The sequence below is a fragment of the Dicentrarchus labrax genome, unplaced genomic scaffold (assembly GCF_905237075.1).
Source record: "Dicentrarchus labrax unplaced genomic scaffold, dlabrax2021, whole genome shotgun sequence".
Lineage (NCBI taxonomy): Eukaryota > Metazoa > Chordata > Actinopteri > Moronidae > Dicentrarchus > Dicentrarchus labrax.
In genome coordinates, this window is record NW_026136702.1 from 27,726,036 (window position 1) to 27,747,694 (window position 21,659).

Here is a 21,659-nt window from a genome sequence, read left to right on the forward strand (position 1 = left end):
TTTACAGTGAAAGATATAAAGTGCTTCACTCGTTACAGACGAAGGGAATGAATAAAGATTAAGTTAAGTAATAGGAATAGTGATTTTATTATGTTTATATATTTTATAAATAAAAACACAGAAGTTTTTTTTATGCAAAAAGTTTAATTTTGAATAAACAGCAGATATTGCAGTTATAGACCCTTTCAGTATAAAAGCATTAAAATATACATTGTGGTAAAAAAAGCTGAGAGAGAAAAAAACAACAACCTAAATAAATAATCTGAATCGCCGAGTAAACAGGATATGATTTCATCAAGAACAGGAAGTGAATCTTTGGCAAATAATCAATGAAAAATAAATAATCAATAAAGGAACAAACAAAGGAAAATGTAACAGCTGATTTTTGGCAGTTAAAGTTTGTTAAAAGGTCAGTTCACTCAAACTGAATGCAGCATTAAAGGGAGAACGCGGCAGGACCCAGAATCGACCCCTGAGGAACTCCACACAACCACCATCAAACAGGAAGCAGAGAGCTGTTCACGTGTTTCCTGTTAAAAGTGGGGAGGGAGTGGGGGGTTCGGACCACAAAAAAGTTCTCAATGTGACAACTTCATATTGGTCAGGTCAAAATCTGCTAGTTAACAACACTGAGAAATAATAAATAAGTTGATGGAAGTTATGGCTGAAGGTTAAACTGTTTGTCCCTCACTCTCTGTTGGTTGTGCTGGCAAAGGAAGAAACCACCACAAACACAAACACTAACACCAAAGCAGGTTCATGAGCACAAAAATAAAACCGGATATTAATAAAAGCAGGAAATTACAAACTGGACTTAATTTAACTCATAAACTTCTGGTTGAAAACATTCAAGAAATGTTCATTCATATTTATTAAATTTTTTCAGAATTAAGATCAGAGGATTTTTGTGAACGGACCCTTTAATGTGGTATCAGGAGGGATGAGATGCTGTGATTGGCTGATTGTCTGAAGCCTTTCTGAACCGACCAATGAGCTCTGTGGAGGAGGACGGGGGTATGCCTTCTCTGCTGTGATTGGCTGTCCTGTTAGCTAAGCTCCGCCCGCCATCATACACAGAGTTGCCACGGCCCGTCAGAGGATGTGTTCTTGCGGCGGCAGCGCGTGCAGCACCTGGTCGAGCAGCTGCAGCGCTCGGTGCAGGTGGACCTCCAGCCAGCAGGGGGTGTCCTTGATGCTCTGACGCGGGTAGTCGCACCCCCAACCTTTAACGAAGCTCAGACGCACGATGCACAACCTGCGCAGGTCGTCCACGCCCAGACCGGCTGCCGAACACACATCTGGACAGGAAGTCACAAGTTTCAAAACTTGAAAAAAAAAGCTAATCATTGATTGTTGGCCAACCACTGACATTAGCATAACTTGATTTTAGCCAATAATAAATAATGTAACAGTACAAAGCAAAGGTGTATAGCTAACGATTTTGCTACATTGGCTACCCAGCAATTTGTTAACTGTAGAGTTCACGTTATTGTCAGTTTAAATACTCAGTCTGTCTCACTGTCCACCAGGTGGCACTGCGCACTGATACACAGAGAGAGAGACAGGTACCCAGAGAGAGAGAGAGACATGTGATACTCACTGACAGCAGGGGCGATTCCCCCCACGCTGTTCGGCCCCGGAATCGCACCGACAACTGCCGCCGCCTGAGTCATCACCGCTGCCTGAGCCGCCGCTGCCTGCTGCTGCATCTGTCTGTGACACTGCCTCAGGTCAAACACCTGTACAGACAGACAGGAGAGAGACAGACAGTCTTCAGGTTCTTCACATGTAGAGATTATACAGTACGTAATGTCTTTATTGGTGTACATTTTCACCAACAGGGAACCGGATCCAGAACGGTTCAAGGACCTGGTTATTAATCGTTAGCTAGTTAGTTACATCTGATTGCTAATGTTAGCAAGCAACTAGCTAACGACTTTGCTAATCTATATCCATCATTAAGTAGCTAGTTAATCTACATGAATCTTAGCTAGTTAGTTACATCTGATAGCTAACGTAATAAAACACTTCACAATTAGTTAGGTAATGATTGAAGTATATAAGCTAGCTAGTTAGCTAGCATTTTGCTAACATTAGCAAAGTTAAGATGGACTATATATGTGTTTTTTTTCAACATAGATTAGCCTAGCATATAGCATATCTAAGTACAGGTAAGGAGGAAGTATTATTGTAACATTTTAGGATTTTTTACAGTCTGTGTCAGTGTGTCCTTCAGAGACAGACAGACAGACAGACAGATAGACAGACAGACAGCAGAGTGTCGTCTGCGTATCAACTCACCTTGATATACGCTCCGGGGTAGATCTTATGAACTCCGTCTCCTGGCGCTCGGCCTGCCTCACGGTCCAGGTACAAACTCTGGACGAACACTGAGTGGTCGCTAAGGCAACGCATCCAGATGTCCCCCTCCCCCCGACACTCCAGCTGAACCCCCCGACCGATGTGGAGTCTGCAGGAGAAGAATAAAGGACTCAGTAACTGTACAGAGGAGACAAAGGAAGGAGACAATAACAGAAACTGTAGTGTTTCCACTCACAGTGAGTCGATATGTTGGAACCTATTTCACTCTGAATGGGACCATAATGTCCTAAATAGACATCATGCTGTATGGAAGAAGATTGGTTACCTTGCACGGTGGCTGGCAGCAGTGCGGTGGACATTACTCAGCTGTCCCAAACAGAATCTGTCTCCTCCTGAAGGATCCACGTAACCGTCCACCGTCACCAGAGGACAGTTGGACTGGACCTTAAACATCTCCCCGACCTGAACATCCAACTCAAAGTACGAGATTGAACACCAGAACTCTGGACCTGGAGACAGGAAGACAGCGAGACAGTCAGAGAGACAGTGAGACAGTCAGTGAGACAGTCAGACAGTCAGAGAAAGTGAGACAGTCAGAGACAGTGAGACAGTCAGGGACACAGTGAGACAGTCAGAGACACAGTGAGAAAGTCAGTGAGACAATCAGTGAGAAAGTCAGACAGTCAGAGACAGTGAGACAGTCAGGGACACAGTGAGACAGTGATGTTATTGATATTGACGTTATTTTAAAGGACAGCTTTGGACAGATTGGGTACCTGGGTGGTTGGACACTGGCTGTGGATATGGAGCAGTACTGTGATGCTGTGACCCTGCAGGAACAAACACTGAGACTCAGTATAATGTACAACTGCACAGTACTACAGTAAAGTACTAGAGTAAAGTACTACAGTAAAGTATTACAGTAAAGTATTACAGTAAAGTACTACAGTAAAGTATTACAGTAAAGTACTACAGTAAAGTACTACAGTAAAGTACTACAGTAAAGTATTACAGTAAAGTACTACAGTAAAGTATTACAGTAAAGTACTACAGTAAAGTACTACAGTAAAGTACAGTAAAGTATACAGTAAAGTATTACAGTAAAGTACTACAGTACTAAGTAAATACAGTAAAGTATTACAGTAAAGTACAGTAAAGTACTACAGTAAAGTATTGCAGTAAAGTATTACAGTAAAGTATTACAGTAAAGTACTAGAGTAAAGTATTACAGTAAAGTACAGTAAAGTACTACAGTAAAGTACTAAGTAAAGTAAGTAAAGTACTACAGTAAAGTACTACAGTAAAGTACTACAGTAAAGTACTACAGTAAAGTATTACAGTAAAGTATTACAGTAAATTATTACAGTAAAGTACTAGAGTAAAGTATTACAGTAAAGTACTACAGTAAAGTACTACAGCAAAGTACTACAATAAAGTACTATAGTAAAGTACTAGAGTAAAGTATTACAGTAAAGTACTACAGTAAAGTACTAGAGTAAAGTACTACAATAAAGTACTACAATAAAGTACTAGAGTAAAGTATTACAGTAACGTACTACAGTAAAGTACTAGAGTAAAGTACTACAATAAAGTACTACAGTAAAGTACTAGAGTAAAGTATTACAGTAAAGTACTACAGTAAAGTACTACAGCAAAGTACTACAATAAAGTACTACAGTAAAGTACTACAGTAAAGTACTACAGTAAAGTACTACAGTAAAGTATTACAGTAAAGTACTAGAGTAAAGTATTACAGGAAATTATTACAGTAAAGTACTAGAGTAAAGTATTACAGTAAAGTACTACAGTAAAGTACTAGAGTAAAGTATTACAGTAAAGTACTACAGTAAAGTATTACAGTAAAGTACTACAGTAAAGTATTACAATAAAGTACTACAGTAAAGTACTACAGTAAAGTATTACAATAAAGTACTACAGTAAAGTACTACAGTAAAGTACTACAATAAAGTACTAGAGTAAAGTATTACAGTAAAGTATTACAGTAAAGTACTAGAGTAAAGTATTACAGTAAAGTATTACAGTAAAGTATTACAGTAAAGTACTAGAGTAAAGTACTACAATAAAGTACTACAGTAAAGTACTAGAGTAAAGTATTACAGTAAAGTACTACAGTAAAGTACTAGAGTAAAGTATTACAGTAAAGTACAAGAGTAAAGTACTAGAGTAAAGTATTACAGTAAAGTACTACAGTAAAGTACTACAGTAAAGTACTAGAGTAAAGTATTACAGTAAAGTACTAGAGTAAAGTACTACAGTAAAGTACTACAGTAAAGTATTACAGTAAAGTACTAGAGTAAAGTATTACAGGAAATTATTACAGTAAAGTACTAGAGTAAAGTATTACAGTAAAGTACTACAGTAAAGTATTAAAGTATTACAGTAAAGTACTACAGTAAAGTATTACAGTAAAGTACTACAGTAAAGTATTACAGTAAAGTACTAGAGTAAAGTATTACAGTAAAGTATTACAATAAAGTACTACAGTAAAGTACTACAATAAAGTATTACAGTAAAGTACTACAGTAAATTATTACAGTAAAGTACTACAGTAAAGTATTACAGTAAAGTACTACAGTAAAGTACTACAGTAAAGTATTACAGTAAAGTACTACAGTAAAGTATTACAGTAAAGTACTACAGTAAAGTACTACAGTAAAGTACTACAGTAAAGTACTACAGTAAAGTACTACAGTAAAGTATTACAGTAAAGTATTACAGTAAAGTACTACAGTAAAGTACTAGAGTAAAGTACTACAGTAAAGTATTACAGTAAAGTACTACAGTAAAGTACTACAGTAAAGTACTACAGTAAAGTACTACAGTAAAGTACTACAGTAAAGTACTACAGTAAAGTACTACAGTAAAGTAAAGTATTACAGTAAGTAAAGTAGTACTACAGTAAAGTATTACTAGAGTAAAGTATTACAGTAAAGTACTAGAGTAAAGTACTACAGTAAAGTACTAGAGTAAAGTACTACAGTAAAGTACTACAGTAAAGTACTACAGTAAAGTACTACAGTAAAGTACTACAGTAAAGTACTAGAGTAAAGTATTACAGTAAAGTACTACAGTAAAGTACTAGAGTAAAGTACTAGAGTAAAGTACTACAGTAAAGTACTACAGTAAAGTACTAGAGTAAAGTATTACAGTAAAGTACTACAGTGTGATGTCATACAGAAGTGAGTATTGGGGGCGTGGTGGTGATGATGTAATGGAGGCTGCTGGTGGCTCCGCCCACTCTGATGGGGTCCTGCAGGGCTGTAGGGGGCGGGGCTATTACCTGGCCAGGTAGCTGCAGAGACACACAGGACACAGTTAAAGAATCTGTCTAATATCACTAGTATTACTACTTCTGATCCTACTACTACTATTATTACTCTTATTATTATTACTATTATTATTATTATTACTATTATTATTATTATTATTATTATTATTATTATTATTATTATTATTACTCTTATTATTATTATTATTATTACTATTATTACTGTTATTATTACTCTTATTATTATTATTATTATTATTATTACTATTATTACTATTATTATTATTATTACTATTATTGTTATTATTCTTCTTCTTATTATTATTACTATTCTTATCATTATTATTACTCTTATTACTATTACTATTATTATGATTATATTATTATTACTATTATTACTATAATTATTACTCTTATTACTATTACTATTATTATTATTATTATAACTTATTACTATTACTATTATTACTATAATTATTACTCTTGTTACTATTACTATTATTATTACTATTATTATTATTATTACTATTACTATTATTAGTATAATTATTACTCTTATTACTTATTATTATTATTATTATTATTATTATTACTATTATTACTATAATTATTACTCTTATTACTATTACTATTATTATTATTATTATTACTATTATTACTATAATTATTACTCTTATTACTATTACTATTACTATTATTATTATTATTACTCTTATTATTATTATTATTATTATTACTATTATAACTGTTATTATTACTCTTATTATTATTATTATTATTACTATTATTACTATTATTTAACTATTATTATTATTATTACTATTATTGTTATTATTATTCTTCTTCTTATTATTATTATTATTATTACTCTTATTACTATAATTATTGCTCTTATTACTATAATTATTGCTGTTATTACTATTATTACTATAATTATTACTCTATTACTATTACTATTATTATTATTATTATTACTCTTTTTACTATTACTATTATTACTATAATTATTACTCTTATTATTACTATAATTATTACTCTTATTACTATTACTATTATTATTATTATTATTATTATTATGATTATTACTCTTATTACTATAATTATTGCTCTTATTACTATTATTGCTATAATTATTACTCTTATTAGTATTACTATTATTATTATTATTATTACTATTACTTTTACTATTATTACTATAATTATTACTCTTATTACTCTTATTACTATTATTATTATTACTATAATTATTACTCTTATTATTACTATAAATATTACTCTTATTACTATTACTATTATTATTATTATTATTACTCTTATTACTATAATTATTGCTCTTATTACTATTATTGCTATAATTATTACTCTTATTAGTATTACTATTATTATTATTATTACTATTACTATTATTACTATAATTATTACTCTTATTACTATTATTATTACTATTATTATTATTACTATAATTATTACTCTTATTAGTATTACTATTATTATTATTATTACTATTATTATTATTACTATAATTATTACTCTTATTACTATTACTATTATTGCTATAATTATTACTCTTATTAGTATTACTATTATTATTATTATTACTTTCTTTTACTTATTATTTTACTTAATTATTACCTTATTGTATTACTTTATTATTATTATTACTATTATTATTATTACTATAATTTTACCTTATTACTATTACTATTATTGTAATATTACCTATTGTATCACTATTATTATTATTATTACTATTATTATTATTACTATAATTATTACTCTTATTACTATTACTATTATTATTATTATTACTATTACTATTATTGCTATAATTATCACTCTTTTTACTATTATTATTATTATTACTATTACTATTATTGCTATAATTATTACTCTTATTAGTATTACTATTATTGCTATAATTATTACTCTTATTAGTATTACTATTATTATTATTATTACTATTATTATTATTACTATAATTATTATTATTACTATAGTTATTACTCTAATTACTCTAATTATTCATTGTACTCATGTACACATTCAGTATTCAGCACCAGTACAGGTACAGTACCGGTGTTGGGGGGGCTCTGTTGCTGTGGGGAGGTGGGGGTGGAGGGGTGAGGAGGCTGGGGAGTGAGGGGAGGGTTGGGATGAGGTGGAGAGGCGTGGCCCCCATGGTTCTGAGGGGGGGCAATCTGAAGGAGGCCGGGACCGTCACTGCCTACCGCGTTCCTCCCACAATCCCCAGCGGCGGCCGCCAGGGAACTGCTGCCTACAGGAGACACACAGATATAAGGTAGCTGAGCAGCTGGACCGCCCCCCTCTGATGGAAGTGAACTCCGTCCACTCTGTGTCAGCTCTGATCTCAGGACAGTCAGATAATTCAGGATCTGATCAATAATCAGGTTTATGGAGGATGTGACATAAAACAGTTCTACCTGGAGGAGAGAGGGGCATGCTGGGATACATGCTGACAGGGCGGGGCTGGCTGTAGGGGTCAGAGTGGGGGGGCAGGTCGATCTGCAGACAGTCCTGCATGAACTCCTCCTTTATCAGAGACTGAGGACCTGAAGGAAGACAGGGGCAGGATCAGACATTTTATTGACCCTTTATTGATCCTTTATTGATTCTTTATTGACCCTTTATTGATTCTTTATTGATCCTTTATTGATCCTTTATTGATTCTTTATTGATCCTTTATTGATCCTTTATTGATCCTTTATTGACCCTTTATTGATTCTTTATTGATCCTTTATTGATCCTTTATTGATTCTTTATTGATCCTTTATTGATTCTTTATTGATCCTTTATTGATCCTTTATTGATTCTTTATTGACCCTTTATTGACCCTTTATTGATCCTTTATTGACCCTTTATTGATCCTTTATTGACCCTTTATTGATCCTTTATTGATCCTTTATTGATCCTTTATTGACCCTTTATTGATCCTTTATTGATCCTTCATTGATCCTTTATTGATCCTTTATTGACCCTTCATTGACCCTTCATTGACCCTTTATTGATCCTTTTTTGATCCTTTATTGATCCTTCATTGATCCTTTATTGATCCTTTATTGACCCTTCATTGACCCTTCATTGACCCTTTATTGACCCTTTATTGATCCTTTATTGATCCTTTATTGATCCTTTATTGATCCTTTATTGATCCTTTATTGATCCTTTATTGATCCTTCATTGATCCTTTATTGATTCTTTATTGATCCTTTACTGATCCTTTATTGATCCTTCATTGATCCTTTATTGATCCTTTATTGATCCTTCATTGATCCTTTATTGATTCTTTATTGATCCTTTATTGATTCTTTATTGATCCTTTATTGATCCTTTATTGATCCTTCATTGATCCTTTATTGATCCTTTATTGATCCTTTATTGATCCCGTGAGGTGAAATTCAGCAGCACAAACAGAACCGAGTCCACTACTTCTTCTCCTTCACTCCAATTAGCCTAATGTGCTACTTGTTGTTAGCATGCTAATTAAGCAGCAAGCTAATATTAGTTTGCTAATATTTTATACTACTGTGCCAACGTTAGCAGACACGGCCCATAATGCAATGTGGCAATACAAACGTGTTCTTTAGTTTAATAAAGAGTAAAGAAAATACATAAATGTTAGCAAACTAAATCTAAATAAAAACATGCTAACATGTTAACCAATCAGACGTGCGACGCCATCTTGTGTCCACCCATGTGTTATTACAGTGTGTACAGGTGTGTTTACCTGCTGTGGCGGGGGACGCCACCCTCTCGTAGTGGTACGGGTTCACACACACGCTGTCGTACTTCAGGTCGAAGGCAAACTGACAGAACTTCACATGTTTGAGCTCGTTCTTATGGAGGTCGGGCCAACGCCACAGACGGGCGTAGATCACGTGAGGGAAACCCTTCCTACCCGCCACCTGCACACAGACAGGTCACAGACACACAGACAGACAGACAGACAGACAGACAGACAGACAGACAGACAGACAGACAGACAGACAGACACACAGACAGACAGACACACACACAGACAGACAGACAGTAAGGAAACATCCTTCATGGAAATTTAAATAAACTCTGTGAGAACAAACTGAGTCATGGTGAGCAGAAGTTACCACGGAAACACTCTGTGTGTGTGTGTGTGTGTGTGTGTGTGTGTGTGTGTGTGTGTGTGTGTGTGTACCAGGTGATGCACCCGTCTCACCAAACCACGTCCATGACATCATGTCTGACCCCTGGTGTGTGTGTGAGACAGTCAGAGCTCAGCACACTGTAAAAATATCCTCCTTCTGTAGTTTTAACAGTTTACAGCTTATTGATTGATATATTATATATATTATATATATATTATATTTCATATTGAAACTGAAACATTGATTGAATCATGTTTCAGTTTCAATATGAAATAACACTAAAACGCAATCAATAGGAACTGCTGATCAGAAGCTACTGAACCAACTGTGACACCTGCTGGAGGAGGATCAATATCATCCATAAAGACACAGTGTATACTGATCAATAATCAATAAAGATACAGTGTATACTGATCAATAATCAATAAAGATACAGTGTATACTGATCAATAATCAATAAAGATACACTGTACTCTGATCAATATGTGTCATAAACAGGTGAAAGTGTCTGTTGTTACAGTGCACACGGTGAAGCAGCCAATCAGAGCAGAGTGTGTTCTGTGTGCACAGGTGAAGGGCAGGGATAAGACTGCAGACAAAACACACACACACACACACACACACACACACACACACACACACACACACACACACACACACTGTAAAAAACATCATCTTCATCTTCTGGGTCTGGAACCAGAAACCAGCAGAGAACAAAAAGAGCTACTTCCTGTTTATATAGCTGATTGCTCCTGATTGGACAGCTGACTGAGGCTAAAGCTAACAGGTCCGCTATATGACGCCACTGATTATAGATTATTGACAGGTGAAACGCAGCGTTACCTGAATAAAAGGACAGATAATGTAAGAACACAACTCAACTCCATATAGAACATAGCTCTAGAGTTTATACACTGTGTATTGATTATAGATTATTGATTGAAGATGTTTAAACTAGTTAGTGAGAACATGTCAGGACGTGATGTGTGTTGTTTTACAGTGTAGAAACTGTGGTATGAGCTCCAAACACAAACTCTAGACGTGTACACATTCCCGTCTGTCTGCACACACACACACACACACACACACTGTCTGGCTTAACTTAACCCAGCCCCTTTCCTGTGTCTCAGACAAAACAAGCCAGGCTGCCCTTCCTCCTCCTCCTCCTCCTCCTCCTCCTCCTCACTCTCAGTCTGCTGTTGTATCTCTCTCTGTGTGACTGTTTGAATGTGTCTTCAGATGCTTTAGGAAGTTTTATAAGTTCCTTTGATCCACTAAAACAGTCTGCACTGGGGCTGGTAATGATCCTGACCAGCCTGATCAGTAATCAATACACAGATTATTAAAGCATTAATCAAACTAATGGGCGGCAATAGCTCAGTGTGTAGGGACTTGGGAACCGGAGGGTCGTCGGTTCAAGTCCCACAGAAAAGTGTGAAAAGTGTGTATTTCAGCGTGTGTGTGTATTAAAAAAAAGAACGAAAATAACAATTTCCCCTCGGAGATTAATGAAGTATATCTTCTTCTTCTTCTTCTTCTTCTTCTTCTTCTTCTAATACCATCAGACAATCTTTATCAGCCTTTAACCCTAAACGTTAACAATGATCCATATCAGCAGTTTGAATCCAACTAAAAGCTCCCTGCACCAAACTCCCTTTAAGAAATATCACATTTTAACAATTCCTAACGTGTTCGTAACAACACGTAACTCTAGAAACACGAGCTAAAGGCCGTCATATGTCCACAGTCTGACTGTCAATACAGGATCAATATCATCCATAAAGATACAGTGTATACTGATCAATATCATCCATACAGATAAAGTGTATACTGATCAATATCATCCATAAAGATACAGTGTACACTGATCAATATCATCCATAAAGATACAGTGTATACTGATCAATAATCCATAAAGATACAGTGTATACTGATCAATATCATCCATAAAGATACAGTGTACACTGATCAATATCATCCATAAAGATACAGTGTATACTGATCAATAATCCATAAAGATACAGTGTATACTGATCAATATCATCCATAAAGATACAGTGTATACTGATCAATAATCAATAAAGATACAGTGTATACTGATCAATATCATCCATAAAGATACTTTGTATACTGATCAATATCATCCATAAAGATACAGTGTATTCTGATCAATAATCAATAAAGATACAGTGTATTCTGATCAATAATCAATAAAGATACAGTGTATTCTGATCAATAATCAATAAAGGTACAGTGTATTCTGATATAATAGCTGCTGCAGAGGAATCTAACAAGGTTCTTCAGGTTCTTTCAGGGTCTGCATGAGTTCCAGGGGCTCTCAGAGAGGTTCTAGCGTTATTGATCAAACGTCCATCAAGAAGGTTCTTGAGAAGGTTTCAGAGGGTCATAGAAGATCCAACAGAACCAAGGTTCTTCAGAATACAGCAGAGGAACCTGACAAGGTTCAAGGGGTAGTCCTGTATTCCTCTGAGAGGTTCTATGGTTCCTGAGTGTTTTGGGGATTCTTTCGGGGGGTTCAGGTAGTCTTCAAAGAGGTGCAGTTCCTTGAGAAGGGTCTGGGGTTCTTGAGCTGGTTCAAATGGTTCTTATGGAGCAGCCGGACGCACTTAGGGAGGTTCTTTGGGTGTACCCGGGTTCTAGAGGAGGATCCAGGTGTTTCTGAGGAGACTGTTGAACAGGTGCTAGTGGTTCTCGAGGTGATCCATGTTTACTTTATGTTCACTGTTACGTTTATACTTTCACAACTTTACAGACACCCAAACAGATTCTGAATCAATCAATGGATTATTAATATAGATTATTGATTAATGATTGCAGCTCTGAATGAATCTCTAGATAACGGAAGGAAAACTTCATTCTGGTTGACAGCAGATTGACTCTCTCTAAGCCCCGCCCCCTTTTGCTCTGTGCTCCAATCACAGTTGAGCTAGCATTGGTCAACTTCCTCCTTTCCTGTACTTGGATATGCTACATGCTAGGCTAATCTATGTTGACATATAGACGTATATTAGTTAACACATTAGCCTAGCATAGCATATCTAAGATCCTATTTGTACTGGAGTACTTCAGTGTTGTGTACCTGTGTACCACCTGTGTACCTGTGTACCACCTGTACCTGTGTACCACCTGTGTACCACCTGTACCTGTGTACCACCTGTGTACATAAAAATCTAATAAAAATTAAAACCAACTCCTCAGTAGCACAAAATAAGAGAATGAAATGTGGGCTGTTAAATATCAGGTCTCTGTCCTCTAAAGCTGTTTTAGTGAATGAATTAATATCAGATTATGATATTGATTTACTTTGTCTTACTGAGACCTGGTTGTCCCACGAGGAGTATGTTAGCCTAAATGAATCCACCCCCCAGTCATATTAATACTCACATTCCTCGAGGCACAGGCCGAGGAGGTGGAGTAGCAGCTATATATGATTCGAGCGTTTTAATGGACCCTAAACCTAAACTAAATTATAATTCATTTGAAAGCCTTGTTCTTAGTCTTTCTCACCCAAACTGGAAAACACTGCAGCCAGTTCTATTTGTTATAGTGTACCGCGCTCCTGGACCGTACTCTGATTTTATATCTGAATTTTCAGAGTTTTTATCAAGTTTAGTCCTTAAATCAGATAAAGTAATTATTGTAGGTGATTTTAATATTCATGTGGATGTTAACAATGACAGCCTTAGTAACGCATTTATATCATTAATAGACTCAATTGGCTTCTGTCAGAGTGTAAATAAACCAACTCATTGTTTTAATCACACTCTTGACCTTGTTTTATCATATGGCATTGATATTGAACATTTAATAGTCTTCCCACATAATCCTTTCCTATCTGACCATTATTTAATAACTTTTGAATTCATACTATTAGATTATAAGCCATTAGGCAAAACTTCCTACAGCAGATGTCTATCTGACAGTGCTGTAGCTAAATTTAAGGAGGAGATTCCTTCAGTGTTTAATTCAATGCCATGTCTGAATTTAACAGAGTCCTATAACAACTTTAGTCCCTCTGAAATTGATAATCTTGTCGATAGTGCTACAGGCTCACTACGATCAACATTAGACTCTATCGCTCCTATAAAAAGGAAATTATTAAAACATAGGAGACTAGCACCTTGGTATAACCACCAAACCCGCCAGTTAAAGCAAATAGCTAGGAAATCTGAAAGGAAATGGCGCTCTTCCAAATTATCAGAATATCGCTCAAATTGGCAAGATAATCTTAAAACTTATAGAAAGGCCCTCCGTAATGCCAGAGGAGCCTATTACTCAGCACTAATAGAAGAAAATAAGAACAACCCTAGGTTCCTCTTCAGCACTGTAGCCAGGCTGACAGAGAGTCACAGCTCTATTGAGCCACATATCCCCATAAACTTAAGTAGCAATGACTTCATGAGCTTCTTCTATAATAAAATTATTACTATTAGAGAGAAAATTAATCACCAACTGCCATCAACAGTTATCAGTGGCTCTCCAAGTTCAGGGACTTCTGTCAATGTAAACTTAGATATATATTTAGACTGTTTTTCTGCTATCGATCTTCATCAGTTAACTTCAATAATTTCTTCATCGAAGCCATCAACCTGTCTGTTAGACCCGATCCCAACTAGGCTGCTTAAAGAAGTTGTTCCCTTAATTGGCACTTCTTTACTGGATATGATTAATCTTTCTTTATTATCAGGATATGTACCACAGTCCTTTAAAGTAGCTGTAATTAAACCCCTTCTTAAAAAGTCTACTCTTGACCCAGGGGTTTTAGCCAACTATAGACCGATTTCTAACCTCCCGTTCCTCTCTAAGATTCTGGAGAAAGTAGTCGCCAAAGAGTTGTGTGACTTTCTACATAACAATAGTTTATTTGAGGATTTTCAGTCAGGATTTAGAGTTCATCATAGCACAGAGACAGCTCTGGTTAAAGTTAATAATGACCTTCTGACTGCTTCTGACAATGGACTTGTCTCTGTACTTGTATTATTAGATCTTAGTGCTGCATTTGACACCATTGACCATGATATTCTTTTACAGAGACTTGAGCATCAAATTGGCATTAAAGGAACTGCCCTAACCTGGTTTAAGTCATACTTATCAGATCGTTCTCAGTTTGTACATGTTAACGATGAATCCTCCATAAATACTAAAGTTAGTCATGGAGTTCCACAAGGTTCTGTACTTGGACCAATACTATTTACTTTATATATGCTCCCTTTAGGCAACATTATTAGGAATCACTCCATTAACTTTCACTGTTATGCAGATGATACGCAGTTATATCTATCAATCAAACCCAATGAAATTAATCAATTATCTAAATTACAAACATGTCTTAAGGACATAAAATCCTGGATGACCTGCAATTTTCTGATGTTAAACTCAGAAAAAAACCGAAATTCTTGTTCTTGGCCCCAAAAACCTTAGAGACTCATTGTCTAAAGATATAGTCACTCTAGATGGCATTAACTTGGCCTCTAGCACCACTGTCAGGAATCTTGGAGTTATCTTTGATCAGGATTTGTCATTTAACTCCCACATAAAGCAGACCTCTAGGACTGCCTTCTTTCATTTACGTAATATTAGAAAAATTAGACACATACTATCACAGACAGATGCAGAAAAACTAATCCATGCATTTGTTACTTCAAGGCTGGATTACTGCAACTCTTTATTATCAGGTTGCCCCAATAAGTCCATTAAAACGCTCCAATTAATTCAGAACGCTGCAGCACGAGTACTGACAGGAACTAGAAAAAGAGATCACATCTCTCCTGTACTAGCTACTCTGCATTGGCTCCCTATAAAATGTAGAATTGAATTTAAAATCCTCCTCCTCACCTATAAAGCTCTTCATGGTCAGGCCCCTTCATATCTTAAAGAGCTCATAGTACCCTATTACCCCACTAGAACACTACGTTCTCTGAATGCTGGGCTACTTGTGGTTCCTATAGTCTCTAAAAAGTAGAACAGGAGCCAGAGCCTTCAGTTACCAAGCTCCTCTCCTGTGGAACCAGCTTCCAGTTGTGGTTCGGGAGGCAGACACCCTCACCACATTCAAGAGTAGGCTTAAGACATTCCTCTTTGATAAAGCTTATAGTTAGGGCTGGATCAGGTGAGTCCTGAACCATCCCTTAGTTATGCTGCTATAGGCCTAGACTATCGGGGGATTTCCCATGGTGCACTGAGCTACTCTCTTCCTCTCTCTTTCTGCACTCATTCATGTCCCTTTAATGCATGTTACTAACTCCACTTCTTCCCCGGAGTTCTTGTGCTTTCTCGTCTCGCAGGTTCTCATGGATCCTGGTGGAGCCTCCTGCCATGGTCCTGCTTGACTGCCATTGCCAATACTGTTGTTGCTGTGCACCTGTCTGTCTGTCTGTCGCTCTCTCTCTCTCTCTCTCTCTCTCTCTCTCTCTCTCTCTCTCTCTCTCTCTCACCCCAACTGGTCGAGACAGACGACCACCCACCTAGAGCCGGAGGATCTGTCCTAGGTTTCTGCCTTTTAACAGGCAGTTTTTCCCTTGCCCTTGTCTCCAAGGTCTTGCTCATGGTGGTACTGTTGGGTCTCTGTAATTAATGTTAAAGAGTTCGGTCTAGACCTGCTCTATTTGAAAAGTGTCCTGAGATAACTTCTGTTATGAATTGGCGCTATACAAATAAAATTGAATTGAATTGAATTGTACCTGTGTACCACCTGTACCTGTGTACCACCTGTGTACCACCTGTACCTGTGTACCACCTGTGTACCACCTGTGTACCTGTGTACCACCTGTACCTGTGTACCACCTGTGTACCACCTGTGTACCTGTGTACCACCTGTGTACCACCTGTGTACCTGTGTACCACCTGTACCTGTGTACCACCTGTGTACCACCTGTGTACCTGTGTACCACCTGTGTACCTGTGTACCACATGTACCTGTGTACCACCTGTACCTGTGTACCTGTGTACCACCTGTACCTGTGTACCACCTGTACCTGTGTACCACCTGTGTACCACCTGTGTACCTGTGTACCACCTGTACCTGTGTACCACCTGTGTACCACCTGTGTACCACCTGTGTACCTGTGTACCACATGTACCTGTGTACCACCTGTACCTGTGTACCTGTGTACCACCTGTACCTGTGTACCACCTGTGTACCACCTGTACCTGTGTACCACCTGTGTACCACCTGTACCTGTGTACCACCTGTACCTGTGTACCACCTGTACCTGTGTACCACCTGTGTACCACCTGTACCTGTGTACCACCTGTGTACCACCTGTGTCGGGCTCTGAGCGTACCTGCAGCCTTCCGTCCAGCGTCCTCTGGATGGTCACACACTTGCTTGGATGGACGCCGTTGGTGGTGACGGCGGTGATGAGCGAGTCCAGCTCGTCCTTCTTCTCCTTCAGCTTCTTCACCAGACTCTCGATGGCCCGTTTGGCGAAGCCTTCGTTCTCGGCGCCCTGCCGGTGGCACATGAGGCTGTGGACGATGCTGAGGCAGGCGTCGGCGCTGCTGCTGGGGGGCGGGGCGAGCACCGACATGGTCACCTGGAGAGAGTCGAGGCTGGTTAGCACTGTTAGCACTGTTAGCTCTGACTACAGCTAACAGTGCTAATTAAATAGCATAAAGGAATGATATGATCTGTTACGTTATAACATTATAATGTTATAAATTTATTATTAATAATAATTAATTATTAATAATAATTAATTATAACATTATAATGTTATAATTTATTATTAATAATAATTATTTATATTTTATTATTATTATAACATTATAATGTTATAATAATAATTAATGATAATTAATTATTATTATTAATTATTAATAATAATTGATTAATAATAAATTATAACATTATAATGTTATAATTTATTATTAACATTATAATGTTATAACACACACTCAGACACACACACACACACACACACACACACACAGACACACACACACACACACACACACACACACACACACAGACACACACACACACACACACACACACACACACACACACACACACACACACACACACACACACACACACACACACAGACACAGACACACACACACACACACACACACAGACACACACACACACACACACACACACTCAGACACACACACACACACACACAGACACACACACACACACACACACACACACACACACACACACACAGACACACACACAGATCAACAGGTATACAGTAACCGGACTCAGGAACACTCACCGGGACTCGGCTCTTTCCGGTCGGGTCCGATCCGCTGCCTGTGTCGGTGAGACCGGCTGTCTGTCCGTCTGGCTCCGTGTGATCCAGACTGTCTGTCTGTCTGTCTGTCTGTCTGTGTGCACACTCACTTAGAGTCAGTGTAGGGAGGGGGGTGGGGGGGACCCAGACAAAACAGGAAGTTCAGGCGACTTTTGCACTTTATAAAATAAGAGCACATGTAGCGGAATATAAATATAGTTTATATAATATAAATACAGTTTATATAATATAAATATAAAATATAATACAGTATATATACTATAAATATATAATATAATACAGTTTATATAATATAAATACAGTTTATATAATATAAATATAGTATATAAATATATAGAATAGATCTTTATTGTCATTGTCACAGGTACAATGAAATTTAAAGTGCTCTCCGATCAGTGCTTAATTTAGCATAACTTTAAAAAATAATAAATTAATAATTTAAGTGCTAGTGTTAATAAAATAAAAAAACTTTTTGCAGCATTGAGGGTAGTTACTCCAGTTGGATAAAAACTGTGTTTGAGTCTATTTGTCCTTGCTTAAAATGATCGGTACCGCCTTGCTGAAGGCAACAGTTCAAACAGGGAGTGACCAGGATGGTGGGTGTCCTTTATAATGTTCTGGGCTTTTTTAAGGCAACTGGAACTGTGTAGTTCTTCCAGTGTGGGGAGAGGGCAGCCGACAATCTTTTGAGCGGTGTTGATGACCCTCTGGAGCACTTTCCTCTGAGCCGATGTGCAGCTGGTGTACCATACGCATATGCATTATGTTAGTATGCTCTCAATGGAGGCACGGTAAAAGGACACCAGCAGTCTTTGTGTGATGTTATTCCTCCTGAGTATTCTCAGAAAGTACAGTCTGCTGTTCACACTCCAGGAAAGGTCCTCCTCAATATGGACTCCCAGGAAGCAGCAGTCTGCCACCCTCTCCACACAGTCCCCGCTGATGATTAGTGGTGGGATCTCTGTTTTGTTTCTCCTGTAGTCTATGATGAGTTCTTTGGTCTTTGAGGTGTTGAGGAGCAGGTTGTTGTCCCTGCACCATGTTGACGGCTGCGCCACCTCATCTCTGTAGGCAGACTCGCCCTACCCCCTGGAGATGAGCCCCACCACTGTGGTGTCATCCGCAAACTTCACCATGGTGTTGCTGTGATGGAAAGGGGGAGCAGCCGTGTGTGTAGAGGGAGTAGAGCAGGGACTCAGCACACAGTCCTGGGGAGAGCCGGTACTGAGGCCGTTGATGTGTGATGGCCCACTCTGACCCTCTGTCTGCGGTCGGAGAGGAAGCTATTGATCCACATGCAGATGGTGTGTGGAAGCCCCAGGTGCCCCAGTTTGACTACTAGCCTGTGAGGGAGGATGGTGTTGAATGCATCCACAAAGAGCATCCGCACATAGCTCCCCTGCTGCTCCAGGTGTGATAGTGCAGTATGTAGTGCTATGGATATGGCGTCTTCTGTAGATCGGTTCGCTCTGTAGGAACTGGTGGGGATAAAGGCTGCAGGGCAGGGCAGCTGTGATGTGACTACGGACCAGTTTCCCAAAGCACTTCATCACCACTGGGGTGAGTGCTACTGGTCTGTAGTCGTTGAGGCTAGAGATGTGAGGTTTCTTGGGCAGTGGGACTATGGTTGAGGATTTCAGGCAGGGTGGGACAGTGGACTGTTTTAGGGACTGGTTGAAGATCTTTGTGAAGATTCCAGCCAGCTGATCAGCACGCGTCCCAGGACGCCATCAGGACCAGCCGCCTTCCTCGGGTTGACGGCCCGCAGCGTGCGCCCCACCTCATGCTCCTCAATTGTGAGGTTGACGCTGCTGCGTGTCGAGTTGTGTAGTGGTGCCATCTCTGGTGCTGTGACCTTGAAGCGGGCAAAGAAGATGTTCAGCTCCTCTGCCAGCGCGAGGTCACCATCAGCAGCTCCGAGGTTGGATCTGTAGTTGGTCAGATGCTGAACTCCCTGCCACACTTGCCTGCTGTTATTACTGCTCAGGTGGTCCTCTATCCTCCTCCTGTAGTCTGCCTTAGCCTCTCTGATGCCCCTCTTCAGGTTGGCTCGGGCTGTGCTGTAGAGTTCTTTGTTGCCAGACCTCCAGGCGGTGTTCCTCTCCCTTAGCAGCTGCTGGACTCCCTGTGTCATCCAGGGCTTTTGGTTGGGGTAGACCCGGATGCGTTTGTCCACTGTGACAGTGTCTATGCAGTTCTTAATGTAGCACAGAACACTATCTGTGAACACTTCCAGATCCTGATGTTCAAAGACCCCCCAGTTGGTCCTCTCAAAGCAGTCCTGTAGCTGCTGGGAGGCACCCTCTGGCCATGTGGCAACAGTCTTTGTGATGGTGGGAGCAGTTTACCTGAGGGGGGCATATGTGGGGATTAAAAGCAAGGACAAGTGGTCGGACTGGCCCAGGTGTGGTAGTGGCCTTGCCCTGCAGCCCTGTCTGATGTTCGAGTATACCTTGTCCAAGGTGTTATCTCCCCTTGTAGCACACTTAACATGCTGGTGGAATATATAATACAAATACAGTATATATAATATAAATACAGTTTATATAATATAAATACAGTTTATATAATATAAATATATAATATGAATACAGTTCATTATCATCAAAAAGTGAATAAATATAAATACAATATATATAATATTAATACATAATATGAATTCAATTCAATTCAATTTTATTTGTATAGCGCCAATTCATAACAGAAGTTATCTCAGGACACTTTTCAAATAGAGCAGGTCTAGACCGAACTCTTTAAAACATTAATTACAGAGACCCAACAGTACCACCATGAGCAAGAACTTGGAGACAAGGGCAAGGAAACACTGCCTGTTAAAAGGCAGAAACCTAGGACAGATCCTCCGGCTCTAGGTGGGTGGTCGTCTGTCTCGACCAGTTGGGGTGAGAGAGAGAGAGACAGAGAGAGAGAGAGAGAGAGAGAGAGACAGACAGACAGACAGACAGACAATATATATAATATAAATACACAATACAAATACAGTATATATAATATATAAATACAGTATATATAATATATAAATACAATAAAAATACATAATATAAATACAGTTTATATAATATAAATATATAATATAAATACAGTATATATAATATATAAATACAATATATATGATATAAATACAGTATATATAATATATAAATACAATATATATAATATAAATACATAATATAAATACAGTTTATATATAAATACAGTTTATATAATATAAATACACAATATAAATACAATATATATAATATAAATACAGTATATATAATATATAAATACAATAAAAATACATAATGTAAATACAGTTTATATAATATAAATATATAATATAAATACAGTATATATAATATATAAATACAATATATATGATATAAATACAGTATATATAATATATAAATACAATATATATAATATAAATACATAATATAAATACAGTTTATATATAAATACAGTTTATATAATATAATATATAATATAAATACAGTTTATATAATATAATATATAATATAAATACAGTTTATATAATATAAATACACAATATAAATACAATATATATAATATAAATACAGTATATATAATATATAAATATAATATATATAATATAAACACATAATA

The 21,659-nt window shown here is 37.3% G+C and overlaps 1 protein-coding gene and 1 long non-coding RNA gene across 2 annotated transcripts; both read right to left on the reverse strand.

Annotated features, from left to right (window-relative positions):
• Positions 1-124: 124 nt before the first annotated feature.
• On the reverse strand, positions 125-18,140 carry LOC127372646 (mothers against decapentaplegic homolog 4-like). Its single transcript, XM_051416572.1, has 11 exons — positions 17,997-18,140; positions 17,055-17,306; positions 9,357-9,534; positions 8,053-8,181; positions 7,686-7,886; positions 5,519-5,635; positions 3,099-3,152; positions 2,648-2,831; positions 2,302-2,470; positions 1,601-1,739; positions 125-1,298 (listed from the first exon to the last, which is right to left on the reverse strand). The coding sequence occupies exons 2-11, from the start codon at positions 17,298-17,300 to the stop codon at positions 1,093-1,095; spliced, it is 1,623 nt and encodes a 540-aa protein (XP_051272532.1). The 5' UTR covers positions 17,301-17,306; positions 17,997-18,140; the 3' UTR covers positions 125-1,092.
• On the reverse strand, positions 12,858-16,940 carry LOC127372694 (uncharacterized). The gene is made up of 4 exons (XR_007886733.1): positions 16,904-16,940; positions 16,757-16,833; positions 16,508-16,543; positions 12,858-12,886 (listed from the first exon to the last, which is right to left on the reverse strand). It is a non-coding gene; the product is annotated as an uncharacterized LOC127372694 (long non-coding RNA).
• Positions 18,141-21,659: the final 3,519 nt, after the last annotated feature.

Coding starts and splice junctions, on each gene's coding strand:
- LOC127372646 (XM_051416572.1), bottom strand. CDS start 17,300: ATGTCGGTGCTCGCCCCGCCCCCCAGCAGCAGCGCCGACGCCTGCCTC. Junction 8,182..9,356: donor GGCGTCCCCCGCCACAGCAG/GTAAACACACCT, acceptor GTCTTCCTTCAG/GTCCTCAGTCTCTGATAAAG. Junction 2,832..3,098: donor GCCAGTGTCCAACCACCCAG/GTACCCAATCTG, acceptor TCCTGTCTCCAG/GTCCAGAGTTCTGGTGTTCA.